This window comes from Pseudopodoces humilis, chromosome 18, assembly GCF_049639895.1.
Source record: "Pseudopodoces humilis isolate 2021_Gansu_Grassland_sample_001 chromosome 18, ASM4963989v1, whole genome shotgun sequence".
NCBI lineage: Eukaryota > Metazoa > Chordata > Aves > Passeriformes > Paridae > Pseudopodoces > Pseudopodoces humilis.
Genome location: NC_142217.1, coordinates 8,096,009 through 8,114,646, shown reverse-complemented (window position 1 = coordinate 8,114,646; position 18,638 = coordinate 8,096,009). Strand labels below are relative to the sequence as shown.

At 37.4% G+C, this 18,638-nt stretch overlaps 1 protein-coding gene across 1 annotated transcript in view; it reads left to right on the top strand.

Moving 5' to 3' along the window:
- APOLTP (apolipoprotein lipid transfer particle homolog) overlaps positions 1-18,638 on the top strand; it is a 74,263-nt gene that overhangs the window by 17,274 nt on the left and 38,351 nt on the right. The window contains exons 13-34 of the mRNA XM_088064313.1: positions 434-578; positions 2,022-2,180; positions 2,933-3,051; positions 4,059-4,340; positions 5,331-5,486; positions 5,932-6,116; positions 6,883-7,065; positions 7,200-7,291; positions 7,474-7,643; positions 7,945-8,104; positions 9,149-9,228; positions 9,768-9,948; positions 11,029-11,184; positions 12,394-12,527; positions 12,610-12,768; positions 13,370-13,550; positions 14,018-14,229; positions 14,753-14,941; positions 15,815-15,954; positions 17,319-17,481; positions 17,593-17,679; positions 18,174-18,308. Of these exons, the coding sequence (XP_087920439.1) occupies positions 434-578; positions 2,022-2,180; positions 2,933-3,051; positions 4,059-4,340; positions 5,331-5,486; positions 5,932-6,116; positions 6,883-7,065; positions 7,200-7,291; positions 7,474-7,643; positions 7,945-8,104; positions 9,149-9,228; positions 9,768-9,948; positions 11,029-11,184; positions 12,394-12,527; positions 12,610-12,768; positions 13,370-13,550; positions 14,018-14,229; positions 14,753-14,941; positions 15,815-15,954; positions 17,319-17,481; positions 17,593-17,679; positions 18,174-18,308 (3,468 nt within the window). The remainder of the gene's footprint in view (positions 1-433; positions 579-2,021; positions 2,181-2,932; positions 3,052-4,058; positions 4,341-5,330; positions 5,487-5,931; positions 6,117-6,882; positions 7,066-7,199; positions 7,292-7,473; positions 7,644-7,944; positions 8,105-9,148; positions 9,229-9,767; positions 9,949-11,028; positions 11,185-12,393; positions 12,528-12,609; positions 12,769-13,369; positions 13,551-14,017; positions 14,230-14,752; positions 14,942-15,814; positions 15,955-17,318; positions 17,482-17,592; positions 17,680-18,173; positions 18,309-18,638) is intronic.

Below are 18,638 nucleotides of genomic sequence, written 5' to 3'. Positions count from 1 at the left end.
GCTGGCCTGCTCTTTGATTGAGACCAAAAGTAATGATCTTAACAGCCTGTGAACAAAACCATGGCCATCATTTGTGTATTGGTGGTGGCACATGAGAGATACAACAGACAGGTCTCCCCTGTGGTGACAGCGCCTTAACAGTTGTGCTGGCAAGGGAGGCTCTGTGTTGTAGAGTCCTGTATAGTTTTGTCTGTATAGGATTCAAGGTCATAGTGACAGTTTGTTCAGGAAATTTGTGGATAAGGTAGTATAGACAATATGTACATACACTTGTATCCATATTACACAAAATGTCTTTGTCAGGTATAAGGCAATATCTACAAATATAGCAATAGCTCCTTGAGAACAAAAAACCCACAGGACCTGAAAGTGCACATGGGGTGTTCCAGGGAAGTGAATAGTAATTTTCTTTATTTTTTTGTCTTTTTCTTAGAATGCTATATTACTTCAGTTTTATCAAGCAACCAGTGAAGATGTGGAAATAAGAATTGCTGCTTATTATATAGTAATGAAATGTCCGCAGGAAGAGTTATTTAAACAAGTACAAAACACTTTGCTGAAAGAAACATCCAGCCAAGGTCAGCCAAGCATCTTCTGAAGTCTTACATGTCCCTAATTCAATTCTTCAATGTGACATTTACTTTGCAGGTGTAATGGTACTAATCCATGTAAATGTTTATTTAATCTCAATGCTTTGTAGATTGTTTCTAAGTGATTGTTTGTATGATTGTGACATTTTATATTGCAATTGTGATACTGTTAGTTTAGCAATAGTCAGTAAGGATTGACTTTTCATAGAATTAGTTCCTTCTACTGGCAGCATTTCATTCACTGCAGGCTCCTGAGAAAGCTGTATGGAAGAGCTTTGATACTCACTGCATTACAAATACAAATGGATGACAGAAAATTGCATTTTGTTAAGCTGAGAAAGAAGCAAATGGCAGAAAAAAAAGTTGCAGTATTCTAAAATGGTTTCACCAGGTTCAGTGAAGGATACCTCTGGACTAATCCCTTGCATTTACATCTGTCAAGAAGAAGCAAACATGAGAAGGGTATCTGTAAGACTGTTTGCAGGCAGATGAAAGCAGGCTCTGTCTGCACTGTGTCTGGATCCTGGCCAGCCCTGCCTTGGAGCTGGTTCCATTTTCCCAGGATGTTATGTCCGGACCAGTGTATCCTGCAGTGATTGTGAGTTCAGGCTCAGCATTGTGCTCACCTGCTGATGTGGCTTGTGGTTTGGAGGGCACTCATTCCTCTCTGATCAGAGTTAAGACAGAGAGAAATTGCATCCACCTCCAAAATCCTGTTAAGGTGTACCCTCAGTGGCTGCTTCTGGTGACTCCATGCAGAAACTTTAATTTGTCTGATTCATGAAGGAGCTCTACAAGTCCATCCAAAATTTGTGTGTTTCAAACAATTTAATGCAGTACTCATGAAGAATCTTAATTTCTTTCCTTTGTCTTTTGTTGATGTGACAGCTAAATAATTTATATAATAAACTTAGGAATAACAAGCGCATTTGAAGGCATAGGGCACATGTTAGTTTTTAGTTCTACATTCAGAAAACAAAATTTGAAAAAAAAGTTGTGTTGTGAAAAAAGCAGTTGCATCAGTATTCAGTGTCTGTGCATTGAACTAGCACTGGAGCCTAATATTTTTTTATCTTCAGGAGACAAAAAAGCCTCTATTTAGGAACCAGACTCCAGAACATATGGAAAATATTTGCCCCCTACTACACAGCACATACATGGCCAAATTGCAACTCCACAGTGTCATGTAGGAATGCTAGTTCTGAAACACAGTTGTTTAATTGTATGTGCCTTTTTGTTTTATTTAAAGTGATGTTGCAGTAGGTGCATCAGACTGATTTTAATCATGCTGAAAATGAATGGATTCTGTTGTGGTCAGGGGAATGGCTTAGAATTAATAGTGGTATAAAAAATAAAAATATTTCCTGTATCTGTTTAACACTCTTGTAATTTTTTTCTGATTTCCACATGCTTTTCTTTGTTGAATTTTAGTGGGCTCCTTTGTTTGGAGTCATCTCTCTCAGCTCCTGGAGACGGATGATCCGTTGAAGGAGCACCTTCGAGATTCTATTCCTGATGAAATTCTTAGCAAAGATTTTGACTGGGAGACATGGAAATATTCCTCATACTCTGATGTCACATTTCACTCAGGTATGTGGAGTTTTAGAACGTAATACTTTGTAGCATATGGCTTATTAACATCCTACATGGCTTTTTTGACCCTTTATATATTTCTCCAGAGAACTTTGATTTTTATTATTTAATACTATCCAAATATGCAAATGTAAGATTGATTCTACTTTGATTCTTAATTGGAGCATATAAAATGTATTTCCAGCAAACCAGATACCATGCACCTTTGCCTCTTGTGAGAGAGGAGACTAAGAACCAATGAACATTTAAGATTATTTTTGTGAACATCATCTTTTAATTCCTTCCTTAGTTAACTTCCTTTGCAGCAACAGGGGACTGGGATGTTTTTTCTTCTCCTGATTCATGTGCTGTCCTTGGTATAAGAAAAGAGTCAAACTAGTTCTTTCCTGTTTTACTATTTGTTCATTTGTTTTCAGTGAAAATTCTAAGTGATGTTTTTCAGAGTTACATTTTGATTTTCTGTCCACTTCCGCCAGTGCATTCATGTATCTTGCATATTATAAATGCTTTCCTTTTGATTCTAGTGAGATAATACCCAGTAATGTCCAGTAAATATGGAATTCCAGTAAATGGAAGTTACTTACAGTAATGTGTTTGCTGTATTGAGAAGTTAAATAGTTTCACCTATTGACAATGTTTCATTCACCATCTTCTTAGTGAGTGGAGTAATAGTTTTCCAAAGAATTATGAATTTTGCAAAGAATATGAGAGCTGATCTCCAGCTGACAGACATCTATTTTTCATTGCAGCTGGTGCAGGTGCAAATATGGAAGCATCAGTGGTCTTTTCTCCTACATCTTTTCTACCACGATCAGTCATGACAAATTTGACTGTTCACTTTATGGGACAGGCTATAAATCTCCTGGAGGCAAGTTTATGGATTTTTTTAATTGTGGGTTTTTTTTATCCCACTTCTTAAGTGACACTTGGTATATTAAAGTACAAAGAATTTTCTGTTTTCCTGTTGCAGTTCCTTTAGCAAAATGTGCTTTTCACTGTTGTAGCACAGTTGCCTCAGACTGGTGAGTCCTCTCTGTAACGGGCTTAGTCAAAATAAAAGCACTGTCAGTCTGCTAGTGCCATCCACTAGGAAAGTGACTTAGCTCTTGTTGATTCAAATGAAACCTTAAAATCAGTGCTTCCTGTAACACTGCTCTAGCTCCTGTCTAGGATAGTAAGATCCCTTTTCTTGATGTACAGTGGAAAATGGATTGGCTTGGGTGCACCATTCCTTTAATACAGAGATAGGCTCATTTGTTCTTAGCTGAAGTCACTGTTTTAGTGCCATTGGGCATCCAGTGCTGGGGACATTTCAATGACCTGCCTGTGACCTCATCATTATCTGCTGTGCCAGGTAACAATGTGCACATGAAAAAAAAAAAGTATTTAATGTAGCCCTCAGATCTCAAGTTTAAGCTTGCAAGGAAACAGAATTTTTTTTTTCAGTGCCACATACCCTGGATTTATGTGTGTTAGTAATTCTGTTTTAAGCAAACTTCCAAACAGAATCTTATTTCAGAGTATGAAAAAGGTGTGTGTTTTCCAGCCAAAATACTGTTTTTAACATGCCAGAATAACAGTATCCCCTTCTTGCCCATCATGGTGTAAGTGAACTGTAGTACCTGAATGAAAAAGAATTTTTGTTTTGGACTGGGCTTTACATATCTAATTTTTATGGGAAGATTTAATACTGAAATATCCAGTATTGAATACTGAAGGAAGTAGAATGCTTAACTTCGTAGACTACTGTGGTCTTGCTTGGCAAACCTTTTATGTTGGTTACATCTGGCTGTATATTTGATATTCTGCTTTAGAACTGGCCATGGCCTATACATGTCACTGTCAGGCTTTTCACTGCTGCATGTTTTTCACTAGGTTGGTGTACGATTGGAGAATGCTGAAACTCTTATAGAGAGGCATTTTGGGCCGAAATCTTCTACTTTCAGTGACTATTTTTTTGGAAACACTAATGAAGGAAACCACAAAGCAGAAACCCCAGTGGAAACAGCAGAGAAAGTCAAGCAGAGGAACCCAACATTGAAGCGATACAGCCCCACTGATCATCTTGTGAGCAAGTCTGGCAAGCCAAAGCTGAGAAAAACTAACCAAAATTGTCTTGGTAGAAAATACAGTAAGATGAATGAGTTAGTCAAAAAGGTAACTGAATCTGTAGATCTTAGAAAAATCAATGACATTTCCCAGTTAAACAGGGCCCCATCTCACATTGGACAGGTGCTCTGGATTACTGTGACTCCTTTGCATAAAGCACGTGTAACTTGTTCTACTCAGCTGCAGAAAACACAGAGCAGCAAAGAGCCAGATCTTTAGTTTTTTCAGATTGTTTTATTGTCTCAAAACAGTGACATTCAGCCATGGAATTATGTTGCCTGTATTTTGGGCTTCCTTTCATTATTTTGAGCTCTGGTCCCTTTTATGCTGATGTCCTTTTGTCTATCGACTGCTGTGCCAGTGTAAACAGCTGCTTGATGGTGAGTTCCTGAGTCCTGTGGTTTGCAGTCTGACTTCCCAGTTTGATGTCAGATGTTACATTGATGCTTTGTGAATTTACTCTTTTTTGGAGAGAGCTATGTTTTATGTACACCACAGGAAAGCTCTAAGAATTGACTTCAACTGTTGTTTAGCTGTATTAGCTGGAAAACTCAGGGACTGTGATTCATTTAGTTTGTATTAGATCATCTCTTTCCTTGGACTCATCTTCTAGGGTTTCTTCTTAGAGAATAAGCTTATGATTATGTTGTGTTGCTGTGGTATCATAGAACTGTAAGGAGAGAAAATGTAAATTTTTTACTTCCTAGCAGTTTATTTAGCAATCAAGGAATCCATAATGTTGTTTTGAGATTGTATTTTTCAAAGCTTCATCTGTTTGTGGGTATGCATTGCAGTACTTCTTCTTTGCCTATCATCTTAGGACTGGATATGACCAGTGTTCATAGTGACAGCCAGCTTGTGTGCTATGAAGCTCAAGTGTAGCTGGAAAGAACAGCTACTAATCCAGGGTCTTAAGTGGTCTCCAAAGTACTTGTAAAAGGGAGCCTATAGCATAGCCTGCATTGAGGAATTGTTTCTTGGGAGTTTGAAAGGAAATTATAACTCCATTCCCTTTGATTTCTTTTTTTATCATGTCAGTTCACTGAGAGAACAGTAAGAAAGAAGGCGCTGAAATGTGAGCTAAGCATGAAAATCTTTGGAAATGAACTTAGCTTCTTAGACTGTGAAGATTTAAGAAAACATATGAAACGTTATTCCTTAAATCTGGCTGAGTTGGCTGTCAAACTTCTGAAGGTAAAAGGAACCTTTTTTGTATTTGAAAGTAAACATATTGAGAAACTGCTTTCTGACAGATAAATAAAAGATACAAAATATTATTTCTTGTTTCTCTAAACTGAACTCTTAAAGACACCAGTGTATATTTGGTTTAAACAGCATTTGGTACATAAGGCAGACTTGTTCTGCTGTCTAATGGTTCTTACCTCTTGCTTCTCTCATTCAAATCCATCCATGCCTAAATGCAAATTCTTTTTTTAACTGGAGTAGGAATGGTGTCTGACTCGTGCCATGGCCATAGGCAGGCTTTGGGCTGCTTTCTTTATGTCCCAGATCAGCTCAGGTAAAAACACTTTTACAATATACAGATGCAGTCAAAAATTATATCTGGAAAAATTCTTGAATGCTAACTCTATTATGCAAAATAAAATTCTGGGTTTTGTTTGTGTTTTACTCATCACAGGGGCAGGAGATTCAGTTTAATAAAAGGACGAGTTTGGCCACTGAAGAACTGCAGTTTCCAGCAATTTCAGGCTTTCCTATTCAACTGGCAATCAATGCCTCAGCAGCAATCAACATAAAAATCAAAGGGAATGCAGATTTCAAACAGCAGTCCAATTTCTTTCTAAATGGATATATCAAGCCAAGGTATTAACTGCTGCAAATGTGTCCCTTTCACATGTCCCTGATGTAAAGTAGCAATTCTTGATGTGAAAGTTTTGTGTGAATGCCTATTAATTAATTAGGAGATTGCTGAAAAACAAAAACAGTCATCAGCCTTCTGTTGCTGAATGGTTGCCATGGTGTAGGGGCAGCAGTGTTTTCCTATCCTGCCTGTCTGATTTTGAACTCTTGCTGTGTTAATCCAGTACTGGTTTAAGCTGACTATTCCTCTCTACCTCTAAATCAAACTCTGGAATTCTTGCATGCAGTTGATTTTTTGAGTGCTTTACCTGTGACAAGTGGATTTTTCTCAGGATCAAACATGTTACAGGTTATGGATGTACAAACCAATGGAGGATTTAACCCTGTGTTTCCTTACTTGGCTATTTTAGCTTTTGTACATACTGAATACGTTACTAAACTTCTCTTAGTGCTGTACAGACAGTAAGAAATTTGCCCTGTGATACTCAGTTCTAATTGTTTTCCCTTTCTTAATATTTCATGCTGAAATCTGCATTTAAATCCCCTCCTTAGGAGATACAGTAAAATTATAATTCATGTTAGAAAGTGTGTGTTGGTGTACATGCAATCTTTTCAGTTATTTCCTGAAACAAAATAGTTCATGATTTTAACCATGGAATATACTGTGCTGCAGCATCAAATTCTGTGTATTTATCGAAGAGGTTTAAATTAAGTGCTTTTAAAAGAAACTGCATTTCATATAAGGATATGTACATGAATCTTTCAACAGTGCATTTGTCCAGCTTTCTGTCCAAATGGGAATTGTGGGGACTCTGGGACAAGCTGGCCTAAAGTGGTTAACAGGAGTGAGAACATCTACTAGTCTTGATGGGGGAATCCAGGTGAAGAAAGGGAAAGAGCTCAAAGTTTTCTTGAACACTCCAGAAGAATCTATGGAGATAATTAATTTCAGGTAAGATTAAGCAAGGGCACCTTCAAAAACAGTAGCTGTTAACTTTCTTGAATATAACTGAGATTTTTGTTTAAATATTGCTGTAACTTTAGCATAATTGGTTTTAAGTTATTGTTCAAAATTCTTGGTTGCAGCTCTAAACTCTACTTCAGAATGGTGGATGAGACAGAAGATATAGATGTCTTCCAAGATCACACAGAAACCAGATCTTGCACTAGGGAGGAAGGTGAGTCCAGCTATTATGTTTGTCTTGGAACGGAATTCTGAAATATCTGTAACAGATAATTTTATTCAGTAGAGTTTCTTTTTTTCACATATTATTTCTAAAAGGTCTACAGTGCAAAGTTAATTTTTGTGTTTTCTTTGTTTGCTGTTCTAACTGAATGTCCAACTGTTGTCTTCCATCAGTGTCTGAGATTATTGGCTGGCAGCTGTGTTCTGAAATGTCCTATCCTGACCCAGCCAGTGATTTGGTTTTCCCCCTCACTGGACCTTTGAGAGTGGCTGTGACATTAACTAAGCAAGACAGAGGCCTGCAGCAGTATGTGGTGGAAGCTGCCTATGACTGTATAGCTCAGGTACCACTGGCACACTGGACTCTGGCTTTAGTTTTCAGTTTGCCATTCTGGTGGCAGAGTGGTGTATCTCAGTACTGTGTGTTCAACCCTCTGGATTCCAGGCTCTATGTTATTAATTTCATTCCCAGTATAGTGGGAAGATATGTTGAACACAAATTACTGATGCTGATAGAAGGTCCATACTCCTTTTATCTACAAAACAGTGCACATAAACAATGTGTTGTCTCTGTATTAGAGATTGTTTTGTAAATGGTGTGCCAGTGAATAATGTGGTCATCCTTTCTTTCTTTCTTTCTTTTAGGAGAATTCATGGATCCCAAGTGAAGCTGTCTTTCACTTCTTTGTTGGGACTCCAAAGTCAGACTTGGAAAGAGATATTGGTGTTGACATAAGTTTTAGTGTCCCACAGAAGAAATTCAGAATCCAATTTATACAACCTAAGAAAAAAATTGAGATGGATGGTAGGTTTTTCAACTAAGAGTCTGATCACCAGCTGATATCAGTAAGGAGAACTTCATTACAATTAACTGAGAAATATCAGTATATTTCACTCACTAATCTAATACTGAAACTGCATTAATATGTGATAACTGTTCAGTTTACTGCTTTAGGTAGTACTCATTCCCAATGGAGTTTCCATCTTGGTTAACACTATATTTTGCACAGTCAGAGGTTCAGTACCTGGTTCATAAAGTTGTATTAGAGAAGAAAACTATTACCAGGATTGACGAAATGAAGGCTAAAGAACATGGTGGATTGTTCTGACATCTTTTACATATGCTGAACTTGCTGTATTGGTCCAATTTGCTGTGTTCTGTTAGTTATGAGATGAAGTTATGTGTTGCTAAATCAATGAAGTACTGACTATGGTAGTGCCGTGCATTGTAATAAAAAATAACAATCACAGTGTAACATAGAACACAGAATCTACAAACCCATTGAGGAACTATAAACTGACAAATTAATGGTAATAGTATAGACAACATATTTCAGCTTCTTTGGCATACTGGTCAAGTGATGCTTTATGTTGATGTATTCTACCATATCACATATTTAGATTTTTCCACTTTTTTTTTAGATCTTTTTTTTTCTTTTTTTTTGATCCTGGTTATTTCCAAATGGATTGCAAGGGGGCTTTACCACTGTGCAAGGCTTTGTGTGCACAGCATTCTGAGCTCCTGAAATGTCTCCACAGCACAACACAACCTACAAGTTTTAGCACAGGCCTAAAGAAAGTGCATAAATCAGTTCCAGGACTAAGCTGTGTTTGTTGGAGACAGCTTCATTGCCTCTTCCCAGTTATTCTCCTCAGAATATCCTTCCAAAATTACTAGTTTATTCTGAAGACACTTTGCAAAATGCCTTTGCAAATTCTGATCCTTTTTTTCTTTGAGCTGATATTTATTATGTTTTTAATCACTCTATATCTATTGTTCATAACAAGAACATCTGTCATTTCAAATACAGTCTGATAAAGTATCACTGAAGTTTTCTTTTTCTCCAAGGGAGGATTGAGTTTTCTAAAAGTTCCCAAGTTGGACACCTGGAACTGATAGTGGATGACCAAGATGTGTATTACATTAAGGTATGTTTGCATGTCATGAGCTGTCATGATAGGATGAATACTTACATAAAAGCACAGAAAAGAAAGGTAGTGAAAATACACATATTGAAAAACAGTTTTGTGAGCAATCCATCAGAGAAATTAGCAGTTGTCCTTATTACGTATTTTTGAGCTAGACTCAGTGCTAAATTTCAACCTAAATCTCAGTGAGACTGCCAATATTTTCAGTAACAGCCTATTAATTTCTGGCCTGGTATTGCAACATTTGTAGTGATTTCAGTCCTAAAACCAGCAGAAGCTGAAGGAAGTAGCCTCCTGCACCACTGTGACCTCTGTGTAACTGGAAAAACAAATCCATCCTTCCTCCCCATTATTGATCAATGGCAAGTTTTAGGCTTTGTGGAGTGTGGAAGGCTTGTTGTTAGATGTATAGAAAAATGTGTATTTTCTTCCTCCTCTCATCTCTTTTCTGAAACACCCAAGTCTACACTATTGCTTTCTTAAAACTTATGTTGTTGAGGGGCTTGGGGTTTGCTTTTTGATTTGTTTGTTTGTTCTAGGGAATGGCAGATTTGCAGATGCTGAGTGGAGAGCAGAGATACATGACCCAGCTGGAGGTAAAGCTGATAAAGCAAAGCAGTCCTATCATTTTGTCAGGAAACATCACTAAACAGCTTGGCAAGAAGATAGCTTTTTCAGTATCTTTGAATAATTTGTTGAAGGATGCTGCATTTCTTTCAGGTTAGAGGACAGTAAGTATTTGGCATATAAATGCAAGTTCTGGAGCCGTTATTTGTTAGGGTTGCTTGATTTTGGACATTTACTCCTAAAATTGTTTTCAAATCCATAAAGACTGCTTTTTAAAATTACTATCCTGCATAAATTAATACAAATATATATATATTTTAGAATAAAAGAAATTTTTAAATAGAAGTCTGTTTTGAATTACTGTTGGAAAGGGTGGAGGAAATAAGATATAAGGAATTACTTAACAAAAACATGCCAAAAAATAACAGCTATTTTTCACTTTTGTTAGTACAAAACAATGCAGAAACGTATATTTGTAGCTAAATGTCTCTTAAGATCTGCTGTTCTAAAAATCTTAAAATCTTTTTTTCTCACAAATAAGCTAAGAGAAAAATACAAGAGAAAGTGTCAGAAAGAGAGCCTTAATATTTGTATAACATCAATACATTAAAATTAAAATAATACAGTGAAATAAATTTATGTCTAAGGCTCTCATTTTGACTGAAATGTCATAGGGTTACATAGTACTTTCAAACAGAACTAACTTTTAAGGAATGCAGAAGGCCAGTTTGTTTCTTGGGAAATGATCTTTTGGTGAAGTTTTCATCCTTAGCATTCACATGGATTGCCAGTGACTTCATCCAAGCTAGTTTCTGGTGTGATTTTAAACTCCTAGCACCTGAGAACTTGGCTGCACCAGTTGTGCTGCTGCAAAGCCACAGCCCAGCTCTGACTTTATGTAGAGGTGGACATCCACATGTTCACATGTTAGGGCTTAATTAATTAAAAGATCTGTCTGTCTGAATTTATTTCCTTTGAACAGCAGCTTTGACTGGATGCATTTCAATAAGCTTGAAGCAGGTTGTGAGAAGCGTGGTCTGCAGGCTGTCTGTGGAGATGGAGAACGACACTGAACACCCAGCTCTGTATCTTTTTATCTGTTTACTACACAGGGAGTTCATCATGGTGGAGGGACTGAATGCCCTTTTGGCTTTTCCCACTGTAGTATTTCTTTAACTAGCTGAAGTAACTTCAAGTTCTACCACTGCATAATCATTTAAATTCTTTCTGTAGCACTTCTGGAGAAAAAGGTCGATGATAAGCTGAGACAGTACTCATTGGAAGGGGAGGCTCACCTTCCAGGTGTTCTTGGAGTTAAAGCTGTCGCTCTTCTCCAGCAGCGTGAGGGATTGTGGTCTCATGGTCTGCGGATAAAATATGGACTCCTAGGTACACTGAAAAAGAGGGAAAGTGAAAGTATTCTGTAATACTAATTTTTCCTACAAGATTTGCCTCTGTGTTTAGAACACAATAGAAATATTTCAGCTAATTTTTAAACTGTGATCTGAAACTTGGAACAAGTTTCTCTTTTCAGTTGGATAAATTTTATTATTTGAGTCTGCATATAAAACCAATTTTTTTTTAAATGGGCTTTTCACAAGCATATCCATCATTTGATTAAAAAACACTTTTTTAGTGAGAATTGCTCCTAATTAATTTGTGTTTTCAGATGTTTGTATACACGCACTGAATAACATGAGGAGTGGTTTCTAGGAAGCAGCTGGCTGTGCTTGCCTGGCTGCAATATAGGAATTGTGTTAATTTTGTGGGACAAAGCAGGTGAACATCAGTACAGTTATATCAAAGTGCTGAATCCTTGTAGTAGCTAATCATGATAAATATTATAGGGGGATTGTTTATGCTAACTCTGTTGCACCTTCAGAGAGTATGTAGCAATATGAATAATAAAGTTTTATTGAACTTACACAGACATGACCTCATAATTTTGCTAACAATGGCATGCTGATCACAGTATTTTATAAACAACAATCAAAACATCCCTGAACGCTTAAACAGTACCTTAAGATACCTGGCTGTAGCTATGTAATTGTGAAGTTAGATACTTGGAGTATAGTTACATTTCAGTTTAAACCCAGTTTGACAACTGTTCTACCTGAAGTGGTCAGCAAATACTTCCTTGGAGAAGTACTGGATTTTTCATTTTAAAAAGTAATCCTACTTATTAAGTGGAACTTCAAATTCATTATTTTAATTTCTTATCAGTGTCCAGAAGGGCTGGAAGTTCATTATTTTTTTAAGATGAAATGACATGCAGTGTCATGATGTCGGGAGCTTGGTGGTAACAGAAAATCACTAAATATTGTGTGATACCAAGAAAGCTGCAAAGCTTGATCACGATTAGTTTGTAGTACTTTTACTTCAGCCAGGTAAAATTCTGTTTAAGTAATGAAGTTTGTACTTTCCTTTGGATTTGTAGGATAAATTAACAAGTATATAGGTATAAAAATAGACAAATCTCACTTTGGTGTTCTGAAAAACAGAAGTCTTTGAAGTCAGTGCCAGATTTATACTACTAACATTTTGAAAGATTAATTCTGATTTACTTGAGTAGGTAATTCTGTGATTTAACTTGAGCAGGAGAGGCAAAAACCCCTTGCCACGAGTGCAGTACACAGCAGAAAGTTCAAGTGGAGCTGGGTGCACAGGGCTTGTACAGACTGGAGCTGGACCATCAGTTTCACTGTGTGCAGGCTCCTACCTACAGCCACCAGGTGGGTGCTGAGCCAGGCACTCTCTGTGCTGGGCACGAATGAGAAAGAATTCACAGCAGAAAGGCAATGCTCTCTTCTTTAGGTTCATTTGAAACATGAAGTGTGTGCATCTTGGATTTCCTCCCAGATGGAACTGAACTATGGGAAACACTGGGATGAAATAAACAACAAGAAGAAACTGCTGATCAGCCAAGCCTTAAAGAACAGTTCCAGTTCATCTGTAGTCAGCTATTTCATGGAGGTAATAGTGATGATAGAATAATTAATAGAAAATTAATAGAAAAGTAAGACCTTCAATCCAAATATTTAACAGACAGACTAAGAATAAATTTTGAATTTTTTTTTATTGCAACTTTTTTTTTTGTAAATATGGTATGTACTAATAATATAATGCAAGTACCTAGACCTTATAATTTTGAGGTAGGTGAGGTCTTAGCCCAGAGACACTGAGATCTCTGACATTTGCTGGAAGATAAATTTTGCAGATACTGGAAAAGTTGGAGTATAATTTGGTCTGAGGTTTCTGCATTGTTGACTCCTATAAAATGATTGTAGAGATTTATAAATGCTGCTTTGCTGACACAATGTGGAAGGAGGGTGCAGATTATAATAACTCAGACTATTATAGCATTTTTCTTTTTTAATCTCCTGTAGTTGTAACAAATGTGTATTAAAAAAACCTCAGTCTATAACTGGAGACCATGCATGAAAATCCATAGTGAATAGCAAGTGTGCAAAGGCAGAAGCTGTGACCTTCCTGCTTCTGTGTGTGTGTGTGTAACTTATACAGCCTTGAAAATGGGGTCTTGTTTTTATTTAAATTTGCTTCACTTCTTTTCCAGTTTACCATGCAAGTCCTGGAAAAACAGGTGAATTATAGAACCCAGCTGCAGCACTTGCACACCTCTCAGGTGTATTTGCAGAGCAGCACCAACTTTGAGGTGCAGTATAATGACCATGTACCATTTGTGGCTGGGCTGCACTGGAAGGATGCATCCAGAAATGGCCTGAAGAAGTGGGAAGGTGAAGTACCACAAGCCATTTCAGTCTTTAATTAGAAAAGCAGGCATTGTAAGCTACTGCCAGGATTTTCTGAGTAGTTTTGCATGAATGCAACAGAATGATAAAGATGTTTGTTGGATGAGAGAGACCCTGGAGGTTGTCCAGCCCAGCTTCCTGCTCCAATCAGGACTGTTTCTAGCAGTAGATCACATCTGTTGTGGCTTTGTCTAGCTGAGTTTTTGAAATCTCCAACCTATCACAGCCTGGCTGGCTGGCGTCTTCCAGCAGTTCTATTTACACTAGTGAAGGACAGTAATTTCATGATATACAACCCAGAGATTTTAGCAATTGGAAGAGAAAATGTTGATAGTAGCATTTTAGCTTCTAAAATCTGGAACCCCTGGATCTTATAAGCCTTGATGTGGAGTTAGAATCCAGGTAGTTTGAAATCTCATGTTTCTGTCAGCTTTAATATATGTCCCTTGCAGGTGGGCTCAATATAGACACCCCATGGCTCTATCTGTACACAGCTCACAAACTGCACCAGCCTCAGCATTCTGCTTATTTACTGACATCTGAGCTGACAGCTGGAAAAGCTCTCTCCATTAAAAACCTTGTACTGGAACTATTCTATAAAGATCAAGACAATGAGAAGGAAGGAAAAGTTCACATTTACACACCAGCTACCACATACCTGCAGGTTGGTGACATGGTGCTTCACAGAATGTATGGCTTTGGGGACAGGGCTCTGTGCTGTCACTATGCCCTGACTCTGGTTTCTAAGCTTCCTCATTTATTTTAGGCAGTGCTATGCAGTAGAGGTTTAAAACTGATTACATCATAGTTGCTTTGCATTAAGCAATGTGTTGGACTTGTATCACTATGGAATTTGACTTAAGCTTATGATTAAGATGTTCCTTTACCAGCTTTTCCTCCTTAGGTCACTACTGCTTCAGGCATAGCCATGGAGGAATGTAAGAAACGTTCTTCAATGAGAAAAAAGTGTTCATCAGCTATTTAGCTTTTTGTCTCTTCCTTGCTTGGAGGAGATAAAATAAACTTTGAACTCTGTATGGTAATTTGGAGTATTTTGATAATGGAGAAGCTGACACACATTTCTAATAGTTCTTGTAAATGATCATTCTGTCACCTCTGTACTGTGCTGCTGCACAATGGAATGCTGTCTGTCCTGGCTCAGCCAGACTAATGTCTTTGTTTTTTAGGCATCCACAGTTAATCGTATTGGGAGGAATGTTCTGCACAGCTATAGTGAAATGATCTCTCTGTGGAATCAGCTTGTGAAGAATGAGATTCATTTGGAGAATAATGAACGAGCCAAACTTCTCTGCTTTAAGATAAAGAGTACAAAACAGGAATTTAACTTCACAGCCAACTATCAGAATCTGCCAATGGTGAGAAAGAAAAACAAAAGCAATTTTTTTGACTCGGCACTCTCTTCCTTGAAAGATGTTATTGCTAGTGTTGAAACTTAAACCCTTCCAGTACTGCATCTATTTCTGTCTGTTTTGACAGGTTGCAGTGTAAATCTAGATTCAAAAAGAAAACAAAAACTTGTGTGGAATAGTTTGGAGTACTTCTCTCCTATTAGGGAGCCCAGACAGTCAGCCAGGGAGGAGAGGGTGAAGACAGACAGCTTGACTAGAAATAGAGCTGAAGATGTGATTACTCACAACTTCATGCAGATGTATGAGAGGTGTGGAAGATTCTACTGTCTTGGAGAATCAGAATCTCTTGCCTGCTAGTGAGCATGGTAACAGCCCAGGTTTATATGCTATTTTAATCTCTACATCCCTTCCAGTCTTAAAATAATTTTTGCTTTGCTTGATGTCTGTGGCACAGGAAGGGTAATCAGCAGTTTCTCCTCGGAAGAGGTACTTTGATCAGTTACTTTGGTCCATTCACACCTTGCAGGAAGGCTTAAAAAGTGTTTTTTTAAACATAACTTTGAAAATGTTTTTTCCATGCTTTGAAAATCCAGTTTGGTTATTTATGTACCAGAGCTTGCTTATGTTGCAAATAGGGGGCACTCAAGCGATACATTAAGGGGTATTTGTCTTCTGCTGGAGTCAATTTTCTACTGATGGCACTTTTAATCCTCTGAGACATTAATGGAAATCTGGACTTAAACTGCAGCAGAAATGGTTTGGTCTGTAAAGTGACAGCCTGTTGAACAACATGGTTTCCATACTGAGGTTCCTGAATATGAATGCAGTAAATCTGATGCAATTATCCTTTCCTGTTCTGGTCTCATGATCTGAGTGCAGCCTAAGAAGACAAACATTTCTGTGAAGATTATATGGAGTGATTATAAAAGTCTGCCTGTCATACTGCAGTGTGAAGGTCAGATAAAAGAGCTGAGGAAGGAGAAGATGCTCTATCAAAAACGTGCAACCCTCCATTTCAGGTTTAGTATTCTTATTTCTATCTTTTAACAATGTTTTTGGCCTAAATTTAATGTGTATCTTGATGCTCTTAGGAAATGTTCTGGACTTTACAAAGTACAACATGCACAAAGTCTGTTCTTTGTCCCATCTGGCTCCCTGAACTTACTCAAGCACAGCAGATTTATGGGCTGGTTATTTGCCTCCATTAGCTTTTGGCCTCTTTACTTAAATGACAGTGAACAAAGCTGTCAAAGGCAACAGATCACATGTACTGTGACATGATTGCTGGCAACTCAGCCAGGCATATAGCCTCATTTCCTGAAAACAGTAGGATTTATGGTGTGTCCAAACTGGGATGTGGTGAGAAGTTCCAAAATGCAGATCTGATTCTCTGTGCCTTTTTCCTAGTCCTTTAGGTATTATATAGCCATTCTAAAGCCAGAGGTATCCTCTTAAAAGATGTAACAAATGTTCTTGTTTAGATTTTGGAATATTCTTCCATTTTCTGATGAGAATGAGTGTGCTTCTTCTACATATTGGCTGTCCCTGAAATTTCTCTCTTCATTATCCATTACTGAAGCACAGCCTGAAGGCCTTGGTAAAAGTTTATGCTCAGATTAGAGACATCTGGATCACCTCTGGGGAAATCTCAGCTTTCTTAAGGCACAGCAGCATCAACAGGAGTGCACAGGCTGCCTTAGGAACCACTGTGTAGCTCAGAGATAATTAAAACACTGGGAGGTGTCTTTTCAGTAAAAAAATATGTAAATGAAGAGCTGTAGCAGGTATTCTAACATGTGTAAAGGCAGTCCAGTGTCTGCTTATAAAGGTTGTGCATGCTTCCAAGAGGTTTGACTAAGTAAAAGTGTAGAAATATTTAATAAAGTCCATAAAACATGACACTGAAGAAATAAACTGCTCCTAGAGCTGTGTAGTGCTGAACATCTGTTGCAGGATTCTTGGCATGTAGATACTGGGTCTACAGAAAACATAAGATGTGGATAGGTAAGATTTTCAAACCTGCCAGGAGCTTTGGGATACTTTCTCTATTTGAAATGAAGTATTGGCCATGCAGGTATAGAAGATGTATGTGCTGGTTATGCATGTCAGAATTTTGGAGCAGCACCTTCCCCCAATGCTTTTCCAGGCATTTACCAAATTCAGGATAGAAACTCTTTCAAAAATTCAGGTTAGCGTGTGGAGTTTGTATGCAGTTGTAATTATGCTCTGTAGTTTCTTAAGTGTCCAGTCCTATGTGTTTCATTTCTGTACTTGACACCCTGATGGTAACTGATAATTTTGGGTTCAAGTTGAACTCTTCGTGATTTCTTTTTGTAGTTGTCTATTAAGATCTTTTACACTATGCTTATTTTTTTTTTTCCAGGCATCCTTTTAAAGTGCCCTTTCTGCAGAGCTTCCTTCTGCAGGAGACATTTACTGTTGACAAAAAGCAAAAGCATTATTTCATGGAAACAAAAGTTTTGATAAATGGGGTGGAGGAAACAGTTCAGACTCTTATACTTGGCTACCAACCTGAAAACCCCTATGTGAGTTATCCAAGAACTTCCTTTAGTATGATATACCAAAACAACCTGCAAATGAGTGGTTTACTGAATATTACTTATATTCCTTGCATTTTATCTCAAACTTCTTTTTAGATTTGTGCTGGCTTAACTCATCCTTATAACTACAGGATGTTTCCCAAAGATGTTGAAATGTGCATTTTAACTCTAAGTCATCAAAGTGTGAGTAAATTTCCCGTTAGATTCAGTTAGGAGATGTTCATTACCTGCTTATTTACACTTCGTCTTTTCAGACTTCACTTGCTATAGGTCTTTAGTTCCTTGCCATGCAGCTAGGGCAACCAAAATATTCAGAGGATGATTATGTCCTTGGTACCTCCTTAATTGTGTATGATAATATGTTGTGTAGTAATCTACGATAAGAATACTTCATATATAATTTTTTTGAGTATTATTATGCATGAGTGTTATTAATAAAACAAGTACTGGGATAGAATGGATTCAGGATTCTCACCCTTATCTAGCTGTATCTATTAATTTTTCTTGCCAAATGTAGCTATTTTTCCCTCATTTTCTTGTTTTTCATTCTGAACCAAAACATAATAGTTTGCAACTCTTTCATTTTTCATGATGTGTAGGGAAGACTTCCCTGTTGTTTCATTATACACATGGTTAGTGCTCAGTGCCCTTTACTTACTCCCATTCTTAACACACAGGTGAAGTATGAGCTTGAGACTGTCTTAAAAGTGAATAAGGAAGATGTTCTCAGTTTTCTAGGGAGGTATCAGGACAAATCCAGTGAGGCAGATTTTAGATATCTTTTACACATGGATGTGACACACTCATTCCAGGTATGGATGGTTTTAATTTTTGGTATTTTATTTTTTATGTCTTGGTAACTGTTTCACTATATTGTCTTTAGAATTATAATTGTTTGATGCTGGTAAATGTCCTAATCCAAGCGAGTCCTGGCCCTGACAAATAACTGTAGGTATCTCAGCAGGTTCAGTTATGTATCAATAATTTGTGTCAATAATCCCTTGTAAGGCATACATTGGCCTTTTTGTTCATGCTTTTTTTACTGCTTTCAATATATTTTTCAGTATCTTGGGATAAAACTGGTAAAATTTGATACAAACACTTCTTATATGTATCACCCACTTCATGCTAAAAGTTCAGAC